The sequence below is a fragment of the Triticum dicoccoides genome, chromosome 2B, assembly GCF_002162155.2.
Source record: "Triticum dicoccoides isolate Atlit2015 ecotype Zavitan chromosome 2B, WEW_v2.0, whole genome shotgun sequence".
Lineage (NCBI taxonomy): Eukaryota > Viridiplantae > Streptophyta > Magnoliopsida > Poales > Poaceae > Triticum > Triticum dicoccoides.
Genome location: NC_041383.1, coordinates 172,513,335 through 172,526,673, shown reverse-complemented (window position 1 = coordinate 172,526,673; position 13,339 = coordinate 172,513,335). Strand labels below are relative to the sequence as shown.

Below are 13,339 nucleotides of genomic sequence, written 5' to 3'. Positions count from 1 at the left end.
CATATGAGTTCTTTGCATTTTCTATATCCATTTCTGTGTGATTTCATCATTTTCTTTTGTTTCATTTTTTTGCGGGAATTTCTTTTGTTTCATTTGACCTTTATTTTCAACAATTCCTTAAAAAATACTACTCCCCCGATCCAAAATAAATGTTGCAGTTTTGAATTGGATGTAAAAAAAGTGTCGCAGTTTTGAATTGGAGTTAGTTCAAAATCGTGACAGTTATTGTTGTTTAAAAAAATGGAGAGAGAAGCCCATCCACCTATGACCCAAAACGGTTCCGGCCCACTGCATCCATCACCGTCCAACCGCACAAGTTAGGACGGGTGTCCCGATCCAACGTCTGCGCGACATCGACTCAGTCGATAAAGGCTCCCCGTCGCGTCGGGAAGCTTCCGGACTCCACACGAACCTTGATCTCCTCTCCTCTCCTTCCTCCCCTCGGGCGGCGCCACTCCGATCGATCCTCCCCGTCCGCGGTAAGCTTCGCTCGATTTGCTCGGTAGCTTGGTTGCCTGTGATCATCCGTCTGATATACTTTACCTAATCACCGCGATGTATTCATGATCCCGGATTTCGTATGATCCCCGAGGAAATTTTAGCAGTTTATATTCCAAAATTATGGCCGGTCCTGATTGCGGTTTTAATCGCGTCTCAGATCTGTTGGTTCGTTAGACTGTCTGGATAGGTCTGAAGCAAATTCGGCGCAGCAGCGTTGCCGTTATATAGTGTAGTCGTTGTTCTGAAGTTTTGGGTGCCAGTGTTCATGTTCATTCATGCGCATTATAACTGTGGGGGTTAGCCACTGTTTCATTGTAACCTGTTTGTCATTCCCTTGTGTTGATTCGAGAAAGTATTCTTGATCTCCTAAGAGATACTCCCACGGGCCTGATGTGTTGGTTAACTGTAGGGGTACTTAAAAAGTCCTGTTCGCCCTTTGACCCTGCATGCCTGATACTTTTAGGCTGTGTTCGGCAATCCACCGCTCCGTCACCAGGGAGCGGAGCGCGCGGAGCAGCCTGTTTGCCGCTCTCTGTATTTCTACTGTATGCCGCTCCGCTCCGCGCGGAGTTACGGAGCGGAGGGATTCCGAACGGAGCCTTAGTCTTTTAGATGATAGCTTGTGCTCACTATTGGTTTTTCTATACCTCATGAAGATCAGACAAAATAACTGAAATCTGTAGTGAACTATCCCCGCGAAGTCATCTAAGTTACTTTTAGGAAAGTAATTATATAAACTTACAAACTTGGGTTTTAGTGTCATCTCTAGCAATTAATGTTTGCATCAATGTAACTATATAAGAAAACATGTGATGATGAAGCGATGACATCTTGTACAATGGACAAAATTACGATGTTTTGAGTGCAAAGTGATCACTACAATCTTCTCCCTATTTGAACATAGATTATCCCTTCAAGTTAGTGCTTGATGGTTAGGTCATCCCTTACTTAATCTTCATTGCGCATACGATGTTGATTTATGAAGTATGTTCGAATAGGCTAGTTGGTCATTTTGTGGCGCATGGAATTGTTTTAGTAATAATGCTTTATTGTTTTATTGTAGACCAATATGAGAAGAGGCTACAGCTACAGTCCATCCCCGCCACCAAGAGGCTACAGGGGAAGGGCCCGTAGTCCAAGTCCCCGTGATCGTTATGATGGTCGGGGTAGAGATCTCCCAACCAGTCTTTTGGTCAGGAACCTTCGTCGTGACTGCAGGTAAGGTTTTCACAGAACTTCCCAGGCTAGTACTAGCATGTATTTTTATATTTCTGCAATTTCTCACCTAAACTCATCTTGGTGTTAAACATGTTCAGAAAGTATGGTAAATGCATCTGTGACATTCTATCTTCATTTTACTTTGATGAAGAAATGTGTGTTCATCTTCAATTAAGATAGTTTTTTAAGTCTAATAGTATATACATTTTAGTTTAAAATATAGCTTGGTGGTATAATAAAATAAGCCATCTTCGGTTGTTGCCCCGTGCCTTTCCCTGTGGGAGATTCAGCACTAATGAGGCATCAATTTCAAAATGCATCCAGGAATAGGCAATTTGTCATATGCGTTAGCTAAACTTTCTCCTAGGCCAAACTAGCATGCATTTTCGTATCCGGTGTATATAATATTTGTGGAATTTCTTACCTAAACTCTCCTTGGTGTAACACATTCAGAAAATATGGTAAATCCATCTTCGATGTTCTATCCTCATTCTATTTTGAAGCATGTGTGTATTCATGTTCAACTAAGGTAGTTTTTTAAGTCTATACATTTAGTTTTGAATATAACTTGGTGGTAATAAATAAGCCCATCTTCAGTTGTTAACCCATGCCTTTCCATGTGGGGGATCAGCCCTAACCAATAGGGATCAACTTCAAAATGCATCCTTGAATAAGCAATTAGTCATATGTGTTACCTCTTGCTATCTGCTGCTTAACTGGCTTTCGTCTGTGCGCGTCTCTCCTCCCTTCCTATCTTGCTGTTTCTTAAATTATCATTTTTTTTATTCTTTCCATGTAAGTGATATGAATTTCTTCTTTCCTCCTAGCCTTTTTAACTCATCATCAATTATGAATGCAGGCCAGATGACCTACGCAGGCCATTTGCACAGTTTGGTCGTCTTAAGGACGTATATATTCCAAGGGATTACTATACTCAGTAAGGCACTCTATCTAGACTTGTTCATTGTCCATTACAACTGCAGATATTAGCAATTTTTTGCAGTAACATACTGCCATATCCATATTTGCTATTTGCACTTTTAGGATAGCACATGCCGCTTTAGTCATAGGATAATCCACCTCGCAAGATAGTTGTTTGCAATATAGTTGTATCAGCGTACATTAAATACTTTTGTGAACCCCTTGGAATTAACAGTGGAAGTAATCTTTTGAAGACAAGTGTTAAGAGTACTGTTGAAGAGAAGGAAAGATAGAGAAGTTGCAAGTTAAGAAACATGCAGTTAAAGATTATTGTTGAAGAGAATGGAAGAAATAGAGACTTGCAAGTTAAAGAGACATACAAATGCAACTAAGATCATTATTGAAGAGAACGGAAGATATAGTTACAGGTTTAAGAGATTTGCAAGTGATCATGAAGAGTTCGAAGTCTGTATTAGAACTCTTATGAAGTGCAAGGTCAGCAGCTGAGTGCACTTTTTACTTGTTTTACTTAATCTGCGTGTGTCTTTGACTATTGGAAGTTGACACTGGTTTGGTTGCTGTGTTCTACTTTGAAGAAATTCTGTTATATTGCCAGGACCATAAGCTTATAATAACCCTTTTTAAGGATGGGTATGATCTTTCTACTTTGTTTGGTCCGTTGCAGGGAGCCGCGAGGATTTGGGTTTGTGCAGTACTTTGATCCCGACGATGCGGCAGACGCAAAATACTACATGGATGGACAGGTCATTCTTGGTAGAGAAGTTGCAGTTGTTTTTGCACAGGAGAACAGAAAGAAGCCTGCTGAGATGAGAACCAGAGAAAGGTTTGCTGCTTGTTTCTTTGCGCCCACACGTAGCTTGTCATTAATTTAACTCCAAATGCTTGCCACTCAAACGACTGTTTGTTTGCACATCCTGCAGTAGCAGAGGTCGGTCTTACGATCGGCGGCACTCTCCTTCCCCGAGGGGGCGGCCATCTTACCGTGGCCGAAGCTACTCAAGGTGTGCATGCTCTTCTTTCCAGCTTTCAGTGTAGCTGCTGGAGACTCTAATACAGTAGTACGGTTCTTGATCTTTTTCTCCACCTAATGATACGCTGAACCTGTCGCCTTTTGACAGGTCTCCATCACCTCGGCCCGCAAGGCGGAGGTTCAGAGACGAGTCCCCCACGCGCTCCCGCTCGCCTGTGGACAGCGGATCGAGGAGCGCGAGTCCATTGGATGGGAAGTACGGCAGGTCTTCACGAAGAGAGAGGTCGATTTCGGTTAGCGGATGAAGCAGCGGTAGCTCTGCTCGGGTTTCTAGAACTGTAGTGGAGTTGCTTGTGGGAATCTAAGTTTGCTATCGCTTTTGTGAACCGCGCTATCTGTGGATTTATAGAGGGAAGATTGCCGTCGTGTACCCGCAAAGAGTGTGTCAAATTGTGTCTGCGGCTCTGTACTTTTGCACTAGATTATTCAGCGCATAAATAAAGATGACTCTGCATTGCATATTCGTCGCGGGCAAAAATGCTACTTCCTCCGTCTCATAATATAATAGCGTTTTCGACACTGAGCAGTAGTTGACTGCAGACTGCTGAGCAGCACATAAGCTTGGTTGACAAAAGAAGATCCAAACAAGGTCCCAGCTGAGGTGCTGTCATCTTATTTTCAGCTTCTGAAGTTTAAGCTCATTTTGCGCGATATGCACAGATGATAATTTCTAACAGGTCATCCTTGTCGACCAAAAATGTGAATGGCATAATTTGGTTGCGATGTTTATAAAGGTTGATTTTTCCTTGAATTTTGATGGGAAGACCTTCACATGAATGTTTTTTTCCTGCAAGATCGGTGCATCGGTTTCTGTGAACATAGGTGCATCATCGTTTGCACGGCCGGTGATCGTGTACACAATGCCAGACAGGCGCAGTGTACATGAACGAAGAGGTTTTTTTTAAGGCAAATGAAGAGGTGGCAACAAATTTCATTCCAGGCGCAAGCGTCGTCGCACGATCGCGAAAAGACCGCGTAGGACGCATGGACAGCTGCTTTGGGCCATTTGCGTCACTGCTCTTGGGCTGATCTGCGTCACTACTCCTGGGCTGACAGCCTGGAATGGCCAGACCCGTCGTAACGTGCGTCTGGGGGCAGCGGACGGCAAGCCAGAGGGCGTACAAATGGTTTCGTTTAGTCCCACCTCGCCCGGCCAACGGAGAGAGGGCAGGGAGCTGGGCTACATAATAGCGCGGTGTGCGTGCGTTGATAGGCATGCAGCTGCGTGGTGAGCACAATGCGAACTATTCTTTCGCCTTTTACTAAAGAATACCGTGTGCACGCCACACTAAGCAGCATACCTTAATTTTTAAAGGGTGTCTTTTGCTTGTGAGAAGGCCCCACCAATGCTAAATTTAAAATTTGCTTTTGAATGGTGTCTTCTCATGAGACGATCAGAAGGTACAAACAATCCTGAATTTTGTTGCCAAAAGAAATCCCAATTTTCAAATTTTTGTTGTAATTATCAAAAAAGTTCCTAGAATGCACGTCTGGCAAGCAAGTCATGCCAGAAAGACGACGTCATTCGTTAAGCTCTTAATTGAACTAGATGACCCGTTGCGCCCATGGTGCAAAGGCCGTGTGTAAGCTAATTATTGTGAGAGATTGCATTAATATATTTGTTGCTTCAAAAGAATAACTTATGTACTATATGCAGTGAGCAGATAAGACTGAAAATGGTGCATTAAGTCATGTAGGAAAGTATTATTGACTTTCTGCAGATGTATTTGTTGTTGATGATTGTTTGTAAAATAAACAGGAACGTAATTGATTTTAATTTGTTGCATAGACCGTGATTGGAAGACGTTATCACAGGGAAGCTCTAATGAAAGCATTGAAGCAAAAGCATGCATAAAAGGAAGTTTGTTTCTTGAGTCATAGTTTTCAGGAAAAAATAGCAGGAGAGGAGTATATATGTATATATAGAATAAGCGGTGAAAAACTGCTTTTGACTCCAGAGAGAACAATATAATCTAAAGGTCATAGATTACATTATGTAGTACTTTTCACCACAGAAGCAGTGGTCTAGAAAGAATAGCAGAAGAAGAGGCATTCACATATATGCAGTAAGCGATGATAACCCGCTTCTGAGTACAGAGATAACAACAAAGTTTGAAGATCGTAGACTATATCATACACTACTTTTCAGCATAGGGGCAGCAAGTTAAGACTAAAGCATACACATATCTTGCTTGGAGTACGCCAAAATGCGAAAGATCCTTGTCTGATCGATACGAAACAAAAGGTGCCTGATTTAGTAAGCACATAAGCATGATGTTCAGGACACATTGACCAAAGCTCACCAGAAACTATTTCTGGTTGCTTCGAGGCGCTGCTCAAACTTCATAGCAATGTAGCGTAGCCTCTGCGTCAGTCCTTCAATGCTTGCCAGCGCTGTTTTCATAACTCCCTTGGTGCTATCCCGCCCTTTCAAATGCCGAGCAGTCGTTGTGTTTTCTATTTGCACAGAATATGAGCTCATATACCTGACAGCGTAGTAGCAGGTTTTGCGCAGCTTCTTGATTGTTTTATTTGATGCAACCAACCATTTGACCAGGTGCTTCACTTGATTTTCAAGCTTCTTGACATGAGTGTAGTGGTAGTCCCTCATTTCTTTGCCATATGCATTTTCCATGTATCTAATAGCTTCAATAGCAGCACTGTCTTCAGCATCTTCATAGCTATCTAAGATTGCACCTGACAGAGAACTTGGAACAAGTGCACCATCGAGCAATTCCAAAGAAGAAATGAAAGTAACTGTCACACGATTCTTTCCGCCTGGGCATATCTTGTGATAATAAGTTGCAGGGGGTAACTTTAGAGCTTGCAGCATCAGGGCGAATATGTGGGCATAAGGAATTACTATCAGATAGTCATTGTCCTGTACAAGCAAAGTAAGGGTTAAATTTTTGTCTGACAAAATAATAGTTGAATCGACAAATGAGGATTTCAATTGGGCATGGTAGTTTGAGTGAGTGTGAGGCTCTGAGTTGTTTTATTTAACTACATAAGAGAAGTTACAAGTAGGCCTGGCATTCTTGTAGGCGCCACTAATTGTGAGGATACATGTGTAGAGTCACACAATTGAAACAATGAAAGAACAGAAGACTGACCAAAGACACCCTTTCCAGAATGCAACACATGAGGAAAACATTGTCCAGGAAACAAATATGGATCGATGGAAAAGGGTATCAAGATGACTGGTGATGTGTTACCATATAGCCCCTCTGTCCGAAAAAGGGGATCTTTTCTTTGTATATGGATCGATGGAACCCTAGAACAGGAGCAGTTCCATTTCAATTTTTGATTCAGATGCCTCTCATTTTTTTGGATGGGCAGAGATAATAAAAATATGAGCTTTAATTATGCATGTATCTTTTATTCACTCTTCCAATAATACAGAAGCAAGGCAAATAAGCCGGCGATGGAGCAAAACTAAAAGCCAAGTTTATAAAGATCAATGAATGAACTACAACTGGTGATTAGAAGATTACATTGGGCGCAGGCGTTGCTGTCCTTGATGCTGCTGATCCTGGGGAACCGTCGTCACAGACGATGTCAATGTCCATGTCTTCCATTGTGAGATTTTTGATCTGAGATTGAAGAGGGATAGTGCAGCGAGGAGAAAGCAAACGAAGCAGGGAATCGAAAAGGAAAAGACGAATTACCTCTTTCTATGGTAGGGATCGATCGATTGTTGGTGGAGCCGTCGGTCGGCAGAGAGAGGAACCAGGGGTTTGTCGATCGGGGATTTAGGTCAAAAAGTGTGCTCCTGCAGTAGTTATGTATACGGTCGAGAGGGACGGTAAAACCTGGATGGGCTGGACTTATATGGGCTTTTATAACTCTTTATCATGGGCTTGTCCCCGTGTTTCTAACTCCTGATTTTGTATTTGGCTTTGATTTGGCTGGTTATATGTACGTACGTGTATATTGAGTAGCAGAGTACGAAAAATATCAATTATAGCTGTTATAGGTAGTGGGTTAAGTGTCTGTGGATAGACGCAGCCATTTTTCCCAAGAAGCAAAATACACACGGGTGTCAAGGAAGTGCAAAGTATATCACTATGTATTCTTAATTTGATTATTAAAGGCTTTGTAAGGTTAAAATATTCTGTTTTCATACTAAGTGTTCGGTGTTTCGATAGAAGATTTTTTTGCACTTACTAAAGGAGTGTTATTCTTAATTTAAGTGTTACCTAATGAATTTTATAAAGGCCGGTAATCGAGCTTAAAATTGAATAAAAGAATGAGAAGGACGAGCACATAGACATAAACTTGAGAAAACTTAGTATTGCAGCGGTAATAGTCTGTGGCGTGAGTGAATGAGTATTTACAATGGATACAAGCAATTACTAAGGAGATAGATAAAACAGGACAGGTCGCGGTGATATGTACAAGACTCAAAAGTGCTTAACACAGATCTTAAGCAGGGAATTGACCACAGAGACCTTTGGTGCGTCTCCACGGGTGTGAAGGATGGCCGTTGTTTAAAAGGCGATTGTTACTTGTCTTGTGGTGAAGATAGTGAGGACTGAGGCACCAAGCATCAAGGTAGTAAGGCTTCATACATAGAATAGGCTGCCATGAAAAAGAGGAAAGTTTGTAAGCCAAGACGTTGATATGGCAGGCCACATTCCTGTGTTTTATGTTAAAGATAACACAACGGAGAGGATGAATACACATAGCACTTTCACATGCTTATTGGAAACTTTGACTGAGATAGGACTGTAATATGTTTGATGAATTGGACCCTTCAACAGTCGGCTCACTCCTACGATTATCAAATTCTCATTAGAAGGATTACCTGGGAAGCATGTATCTATATTTATATGAACATGAATAGAAACTATACAAGATAGAATGAAGAAACAGAGGTTTCACAGATTTAAGCACAATTGGATATAAATCTGTTTGATGGTTGATTTATAGTGTGAAATGAACTATAGTTTATACGAGAATTAATGGCTTTGGTAAGTAGAGAGTAGTATGTTATGCTCTAGTGTGTAGAGAGTTCATGCCTTTGTAGCTGAGGCATGTGACCATATGTAGGAGTATCATCATAACCATCGATTAGCTCAGATCCCTGTGATAGAGTTAAGGTAATTACTACAAAGCATGTAGAATCGAAGCAAGAAAAAAGACGCAGGAAAAGTAGGTCTAGAAGAAATGCTTACAGTGGTTGAAACGAAGGTTCTCATGAAAGTTGGCACAACCAATCTATTATGTTTTTTCTTTTGCCAAACAAGGATTCTGGCATGTGGCAGTCCATTTTCCTAAATTCGATATCATGGAGAACTGCAGAAGAGGATATTAGTCGAGCATGTCGAAGGAAAATGGAGAAAGCGGAGATAAATCATTAGGCACAGTACCAGTGGTCACAGGCCCAAATATCTTCCCTTCATTGATCTTCTGCAGATACTCAAGTAGCTTCATGTGATAGATACGATTAGTCTCAGCAACCTTATTGATTTGTTGTTGCTCTAATTTAAGCGGTTTTGTCATCTCAGTCCACTTAGGATTACATGTGAAGGTGGTGATTATGTCAGGTGAGTTGTGGACACGAGAAGCAGCCATTCCATCACGATATGTGAGTCATAGAACGAGTTCTGCCAGCAAAGGACAATGGTATTACATTATTTTGAATGTTGTCGTCTTCATTAAGCATACCAGGTACAATAACATCATCAAGATTTATGTTTTCAGCCTGCATGGTGTGCTTGATCTGTTCATAAGCAAAGAAAACCAAATATCAATAATGAACGACTGAGTGTGCATTGGGATAACTAATGTTCAGTGTGTTTGTACTTGAAAAACAGGGTATGTAAAGAAAGGTAAATGGTCAACGTAGTGTAACGGAGAATCTTAGAAAGGGAATACGAAGGTACAACATAGATATATTACATTGGTCTTACATAGTACAATATAGTTCATATGTGTACACAATGAGAGAGTAATTGAGAGTGAGATAGTTGCTTAGGTGAAGCTATAAACACTGAGCTTCACATTTTATTTAGCCACCCTAGCAAGGTTTGTTTGTGAAGCTATATGTAGAAAGCTTCACTTGCTGATTAGCCCAGTGGGCTTTACACATTGCTTATGGGGATCGCACGTAGTGAGCACAGTCATCATCCATGTCCTGATGATAATCTTCATTGGTTTCTTCATCAGAAAGACCATCATAGACTGGTTCAGGCACATTATCCACTGAGTATATGCCCTTTTCCTCTAGTGAAATACGTGCAGCGGCCGTAGTGCTCTGGAGAGCAACAATTGCATTTTGAATTTGTAGAATAGCTTGTTTTAGTGTGGAAAGAGAGAGGCCGGCAGCAGGGTCTAAGGCAGCACCAGCAAGGCTGTGGATTTTGTCTGATGCAGCATGCACTTCTTCTAGATAATTGGTTGCTTCTCTAGTCACCTGTTTGATGGTTTGATTGCGTTGATTGATTTCTTCTGTTGTTTCTGACAACCTGTCTGAAAGTCTTGCGTAAGCTTGTTTTTCTTGCTGCAGCCGATGGTAGTTATAATCAACAAGAACCTTCCTTCCATAGCTTTCCATGTATCCAATGGCTAGGTCAGCTGCATGGTCCATTGCTGCTTCTCCGCTTACACATATATGGCTGAACAATTTAGTGCGGGGCGCTGAAGCATCATAGCGCTCCTTTGTGCGGTGAAATTCAATCTGTGATCTATATCCACCTTGCTCAAGCAAACGCACATAGTAGACTGGTTTTGGGAGCCCGAGCTTGTCAAACATTGCCTCAGCCAAAGACGTTGTGCGTAGCTCAACCAACCCCATGAGGACAGCTTGAAAAGATAAGACTGGGGAGGTTGGCAGAAGCCACAATTACAGTGCGCGTTAAGAGTAATGGAGATCGAAGTTTGAAAATCGATATGCAGTAACGATCTAGTAGTGCTTTACTAAGCCTAGGATGAAATGAAGCTATAATATCATTAGGGTATGAACAGAGATAATTAGTGATATTAATCCAGTAATGAGAAAGTATTTATATGAGCTGGAACAATTTCTTTCAAAAGAGTATAGCCAAAGCATAGGCATGGATGATGTAGTTTGCTATCATTAAATAAATTTAGAAGAAGAAAAATAAGATGAATATTTTAGAATTAATCAATAAAGGGCAGCAGATTACATGATTTTCTGGCTTTATTAAAGTATATTATCGATAGCTATATGGTACCACACAGACCAGATATTAAACTATATAGGGAAAAATGAAATATGACTTCATCTGCATGAATAAAACACATAGTTGGATCTGGATCTAGAAACAGAGGGGTATACCTTGCAGTGTTGGGTTGTGCTTCTAGAATCTCCTGGCCAGCTTTGTCTAAGATTCAAAGAGATCAAACACATGGGAAGGAAAATTATGGGCAATGGAAGGCAAATTAATGAAAGAAAAAGATCTACTCTTACTGAACATGAAGACATGCTATTGACAGTGAGTAAGCCACAGTAATGGTCATGGAAAGGAGGTGTCCACCTGAGAAATAGCAGAGTGCTGTCGAGACTCGTCGAAGGATGTGGTTACCAGGGAATCTGGTGTGTTCGGAGAAGCATCCAATGCAAAGGAGCTCTAAGCAGACCGATGCGGATGGGGGAGAGGGGAGGGGGAACAGGGCTGGTGAGGGTGAGAAGACGAATCCAAAGAAGATAAGGTAGAGTTCGGTGTGGCGATAAGATAAGAGAGAGGGCCGTAGCATAGATTTACCCTACTCGGGCTTGAGAAGGCCGCTGGCCCATACGAGAGAAGGGGTGGGCTTCTAGGGAAAACACATTTTTCTTTTAGCAGGTAGTCGAAGTTCTAAAAGCGGGAATATTTTACAGGAATATACATGAACATTGCTATTTGATTTTGCTTTTTTTAAATGAAATTTGATTTTGATTTTATAGACTGGAGGCATCACTGTCGAAAGGAAGATGCTCTTAGCAATTCCTGTGGATTAGGAGAACGTGTATTTTCTGTGGCCGATGCAGATAAATCCTGAGTACAATAGAAGGGCTGTGGAAATACAAGGCAGATGTCCATGGAATATGGCTGATGACACAAGATAAAAAATTTAAAAGGAGAAAGTTAATTAAGGATAATTTGAGCAGTCAGTGAGCGTCGGGTGTACCTATATTCAATATATTTATATAACCAGTGGAGCACTTTAAATATGAAATTAAAAAATGGGCGGGCCAAAAAAATGTATAGGTGGTAGTATTATTAGAGAAGAGCTAGTAATAGATGGTATAGTATCAACGAAGAATATGTAACACCATCACTCAAACTGAGTGTTTACTTCATTGATCTCGAAATTTAAATTATAAAGTGCGTGAATAGCCCATAATAGTACGGATCCACTGTGACCAAATCCTTACTTAATGAAACATCTTCTAAACAAACAAAATAAAGGAGGCTTGCGATTGATAGCATGGAAAGACATGATTAACATTGGATGCATAGACTGAGAGTAAAACTCCTTCAAGACGGCCACATATTCCTGCCTTGAAGTGGTGCCAGCCTTGTCCATGTACCCTGGATGTTGAGGATGATAAAGCAGTTAGATGTTTACATTTGAAGGCACATTTATAGCTTACCGTGAAATATATAATATCAGATAAGGAAACTTTACTTAGGGACAGTGCGCGCGCGTGTGTGTGTGTGTTGTATTAAGCAATATGTAAGCAAATGAACATCGAGTGAGTATGCTTCAGTTCAATATTTGATCAGCTGGTATGTCAACATCATTTAAATATGAATGAGAAACCCTTCCTCTCTTTAGTGCCTGCAAGAAAGAAGGAATCTTCCTGTGGGTTCTCTGAAAATATTTGTCATGATGAGCTCCAATATTAATTCTGTCAACACCAACACAAAATGTCTCTGTATTCCTGTGGCCACTACTGTGGTTTCTTCCTTTGTCATACTTGCTGGAGACATGAATGAGTATATACCATGGGAATGGCACAGGAGTTCTAACGGCCCATGCCGTGCAAGCTAGTGATTGAAGCTTGCGAAAGTTGAGATTGGCTTGGCTAACATTCTCAATAATGCAATGTGGCTGCAGGGCACGCTCAACCGCTCTTCTACTCCAAAGATGTAATGGCAAACCATAGATCTTTAGCTTTAGATGTTCAGTTGCTGACTCCATCATTTCCTCAATCTGGAAATCATACAGTATTGCATCCATTGGTATACCAACATTTTTCACAGGGTAACATAAAACTTCAATCCCATCTACTACCATGGTCACTCCACTGGACAGAACCGCACGTGCATAAGCTGTGTTTGGCTCATTTATTAAATCTAGCATCAACCGGTCTTTGTTGTCATACGAAGCATATAGATACGGTTGATATGGCAGATGAAGGTGTTCTGAAATGAGGGGTGTCAAGTGGTGCTCATCTATAGGCAATCCATCACAATGTGCTAGTATGTAGTGGGAACACAACTCCAAAACCTTTCTGGTCTTGTGTTCCACTGCGCTTATAAAACCTTGTGAAGAAGAAATATCATCAATCATGTATCTCTCTGTTAACATCCACTCGCTCAACTGATCAGCTGTGGTAGTAATAAGTGTGTTAGGAAGTCACAAAGATAAAAATATATGTATGCCTGCTCAAATGGCACTTGTTCAAGCATTAGT

At 41.1% G+C, this 13,339-nt stretch overlaps 2 protein-coding genes and 1 non-coding gene across 3 annotated transcripts; 2 read left to right on the top strand and 1 right to left on the bottom strand.

Moving 5' to 3' along the window:
• Window positions 1-360: 360 nt before the first annotated feature.
• Window positions 361-4,154, top strand: LOC119362861 (serine/arginine-rich SC35-like splicing factor SCL33). The gene is made up of 6 exons (XM_037628135.1): window positions 361-479; window positions 1,565-1,719; window positions 2,579-2,656; window positions 3,326-3,484; window positions 3,582-3,662; window positions 3,780-4,154. Exons 2-6 carry the CDS (start codon window positions 1,571-1,573, stop codon window positions 3,934-3,936), a joined length of 624 nt encoding a protein of 207 aa, XP_037484032.1. The 5' UTR covers window positions 361-479; window positions 1,565-1,570; the 3' UTR covers window positions 3,937-4,154.
• Window positions 4,155-4,910: 756 nt separating this feature from the next.
• LOC119266158 lies at window positions 4,911-5,027 on the top strand. Its single transcript, XR_005131890.1, has one exon. It is a non-coding gene; the product is annotated as a U5 spliceosomal RNA (small nuclear RNA).
• Window positions 5,028-5,726: 699 nt separating this feature from the next.
• On the bottom strand, window positions 5,727-7,913 carry LOC119362860. Its single transcript, XM_037628133.1, has 2 exons — window positions 7,186-7,913; window positions 5,727-6,572 (listed from the first exon to the last, which is right to left on the bottom strand). Exons 1-2 carry the CDS (start codon window positions 7,267-7,269, stop codon window positions 5,991-5,993), a joined length of 666 nt encoding a protein of 221 aa, XP_037484030.1. The 5' UTR covers window positions 7,270-7,913; the 3' UTR covers window positions 5,727-5,990.
• Window positions 7,914-13,339: the final 5,426 nt, after the last annotated feature.

What these genes read in the sequence shown, in the direction of transcription:
- LOC119362860 (XM_037628133.1), bottom strand. Translation starts at nt 7,269, where the DNA reads ATGGAAGACATGGACATTGACATCGTCTGTGACGACGGTTCCCCAGGA. An exon ending in CAGCAACGCCTGCGCCCAAT is followed by an intron (nt 6,573 to 7,185) that starts GTAATCTTCTAA and finishes TTGCTTGTACAG; the next exon opens with GACAATGACTATCTGATAGT.
- LOC119362861 (XM_037628135.1), top strand. Translation starts at nt 1,571, where the DNA reads ATGAGAAGAGGCTACAGCTACAGTCCATCCCCGCCACCAAGAGGCTAC. An exon ending in AACCTTCGTCGTGACTGCAG is followed by an intron (nt 1,720 to 2,578) that starts GTAAGGTTTTCA and finishes TTATGAATGCAG; the next exon opens with GCCAGATGACCTACGCAGGC. An exon ending in CCAAGGGATTACTATACTCA is followed by an intron (nt 2,657 to 3,325) that starts GTAAGGCACTCT and finishes GGTCCGTTGCAG; the next exon opens with GGAGCCGCGAGGATTTGGGT.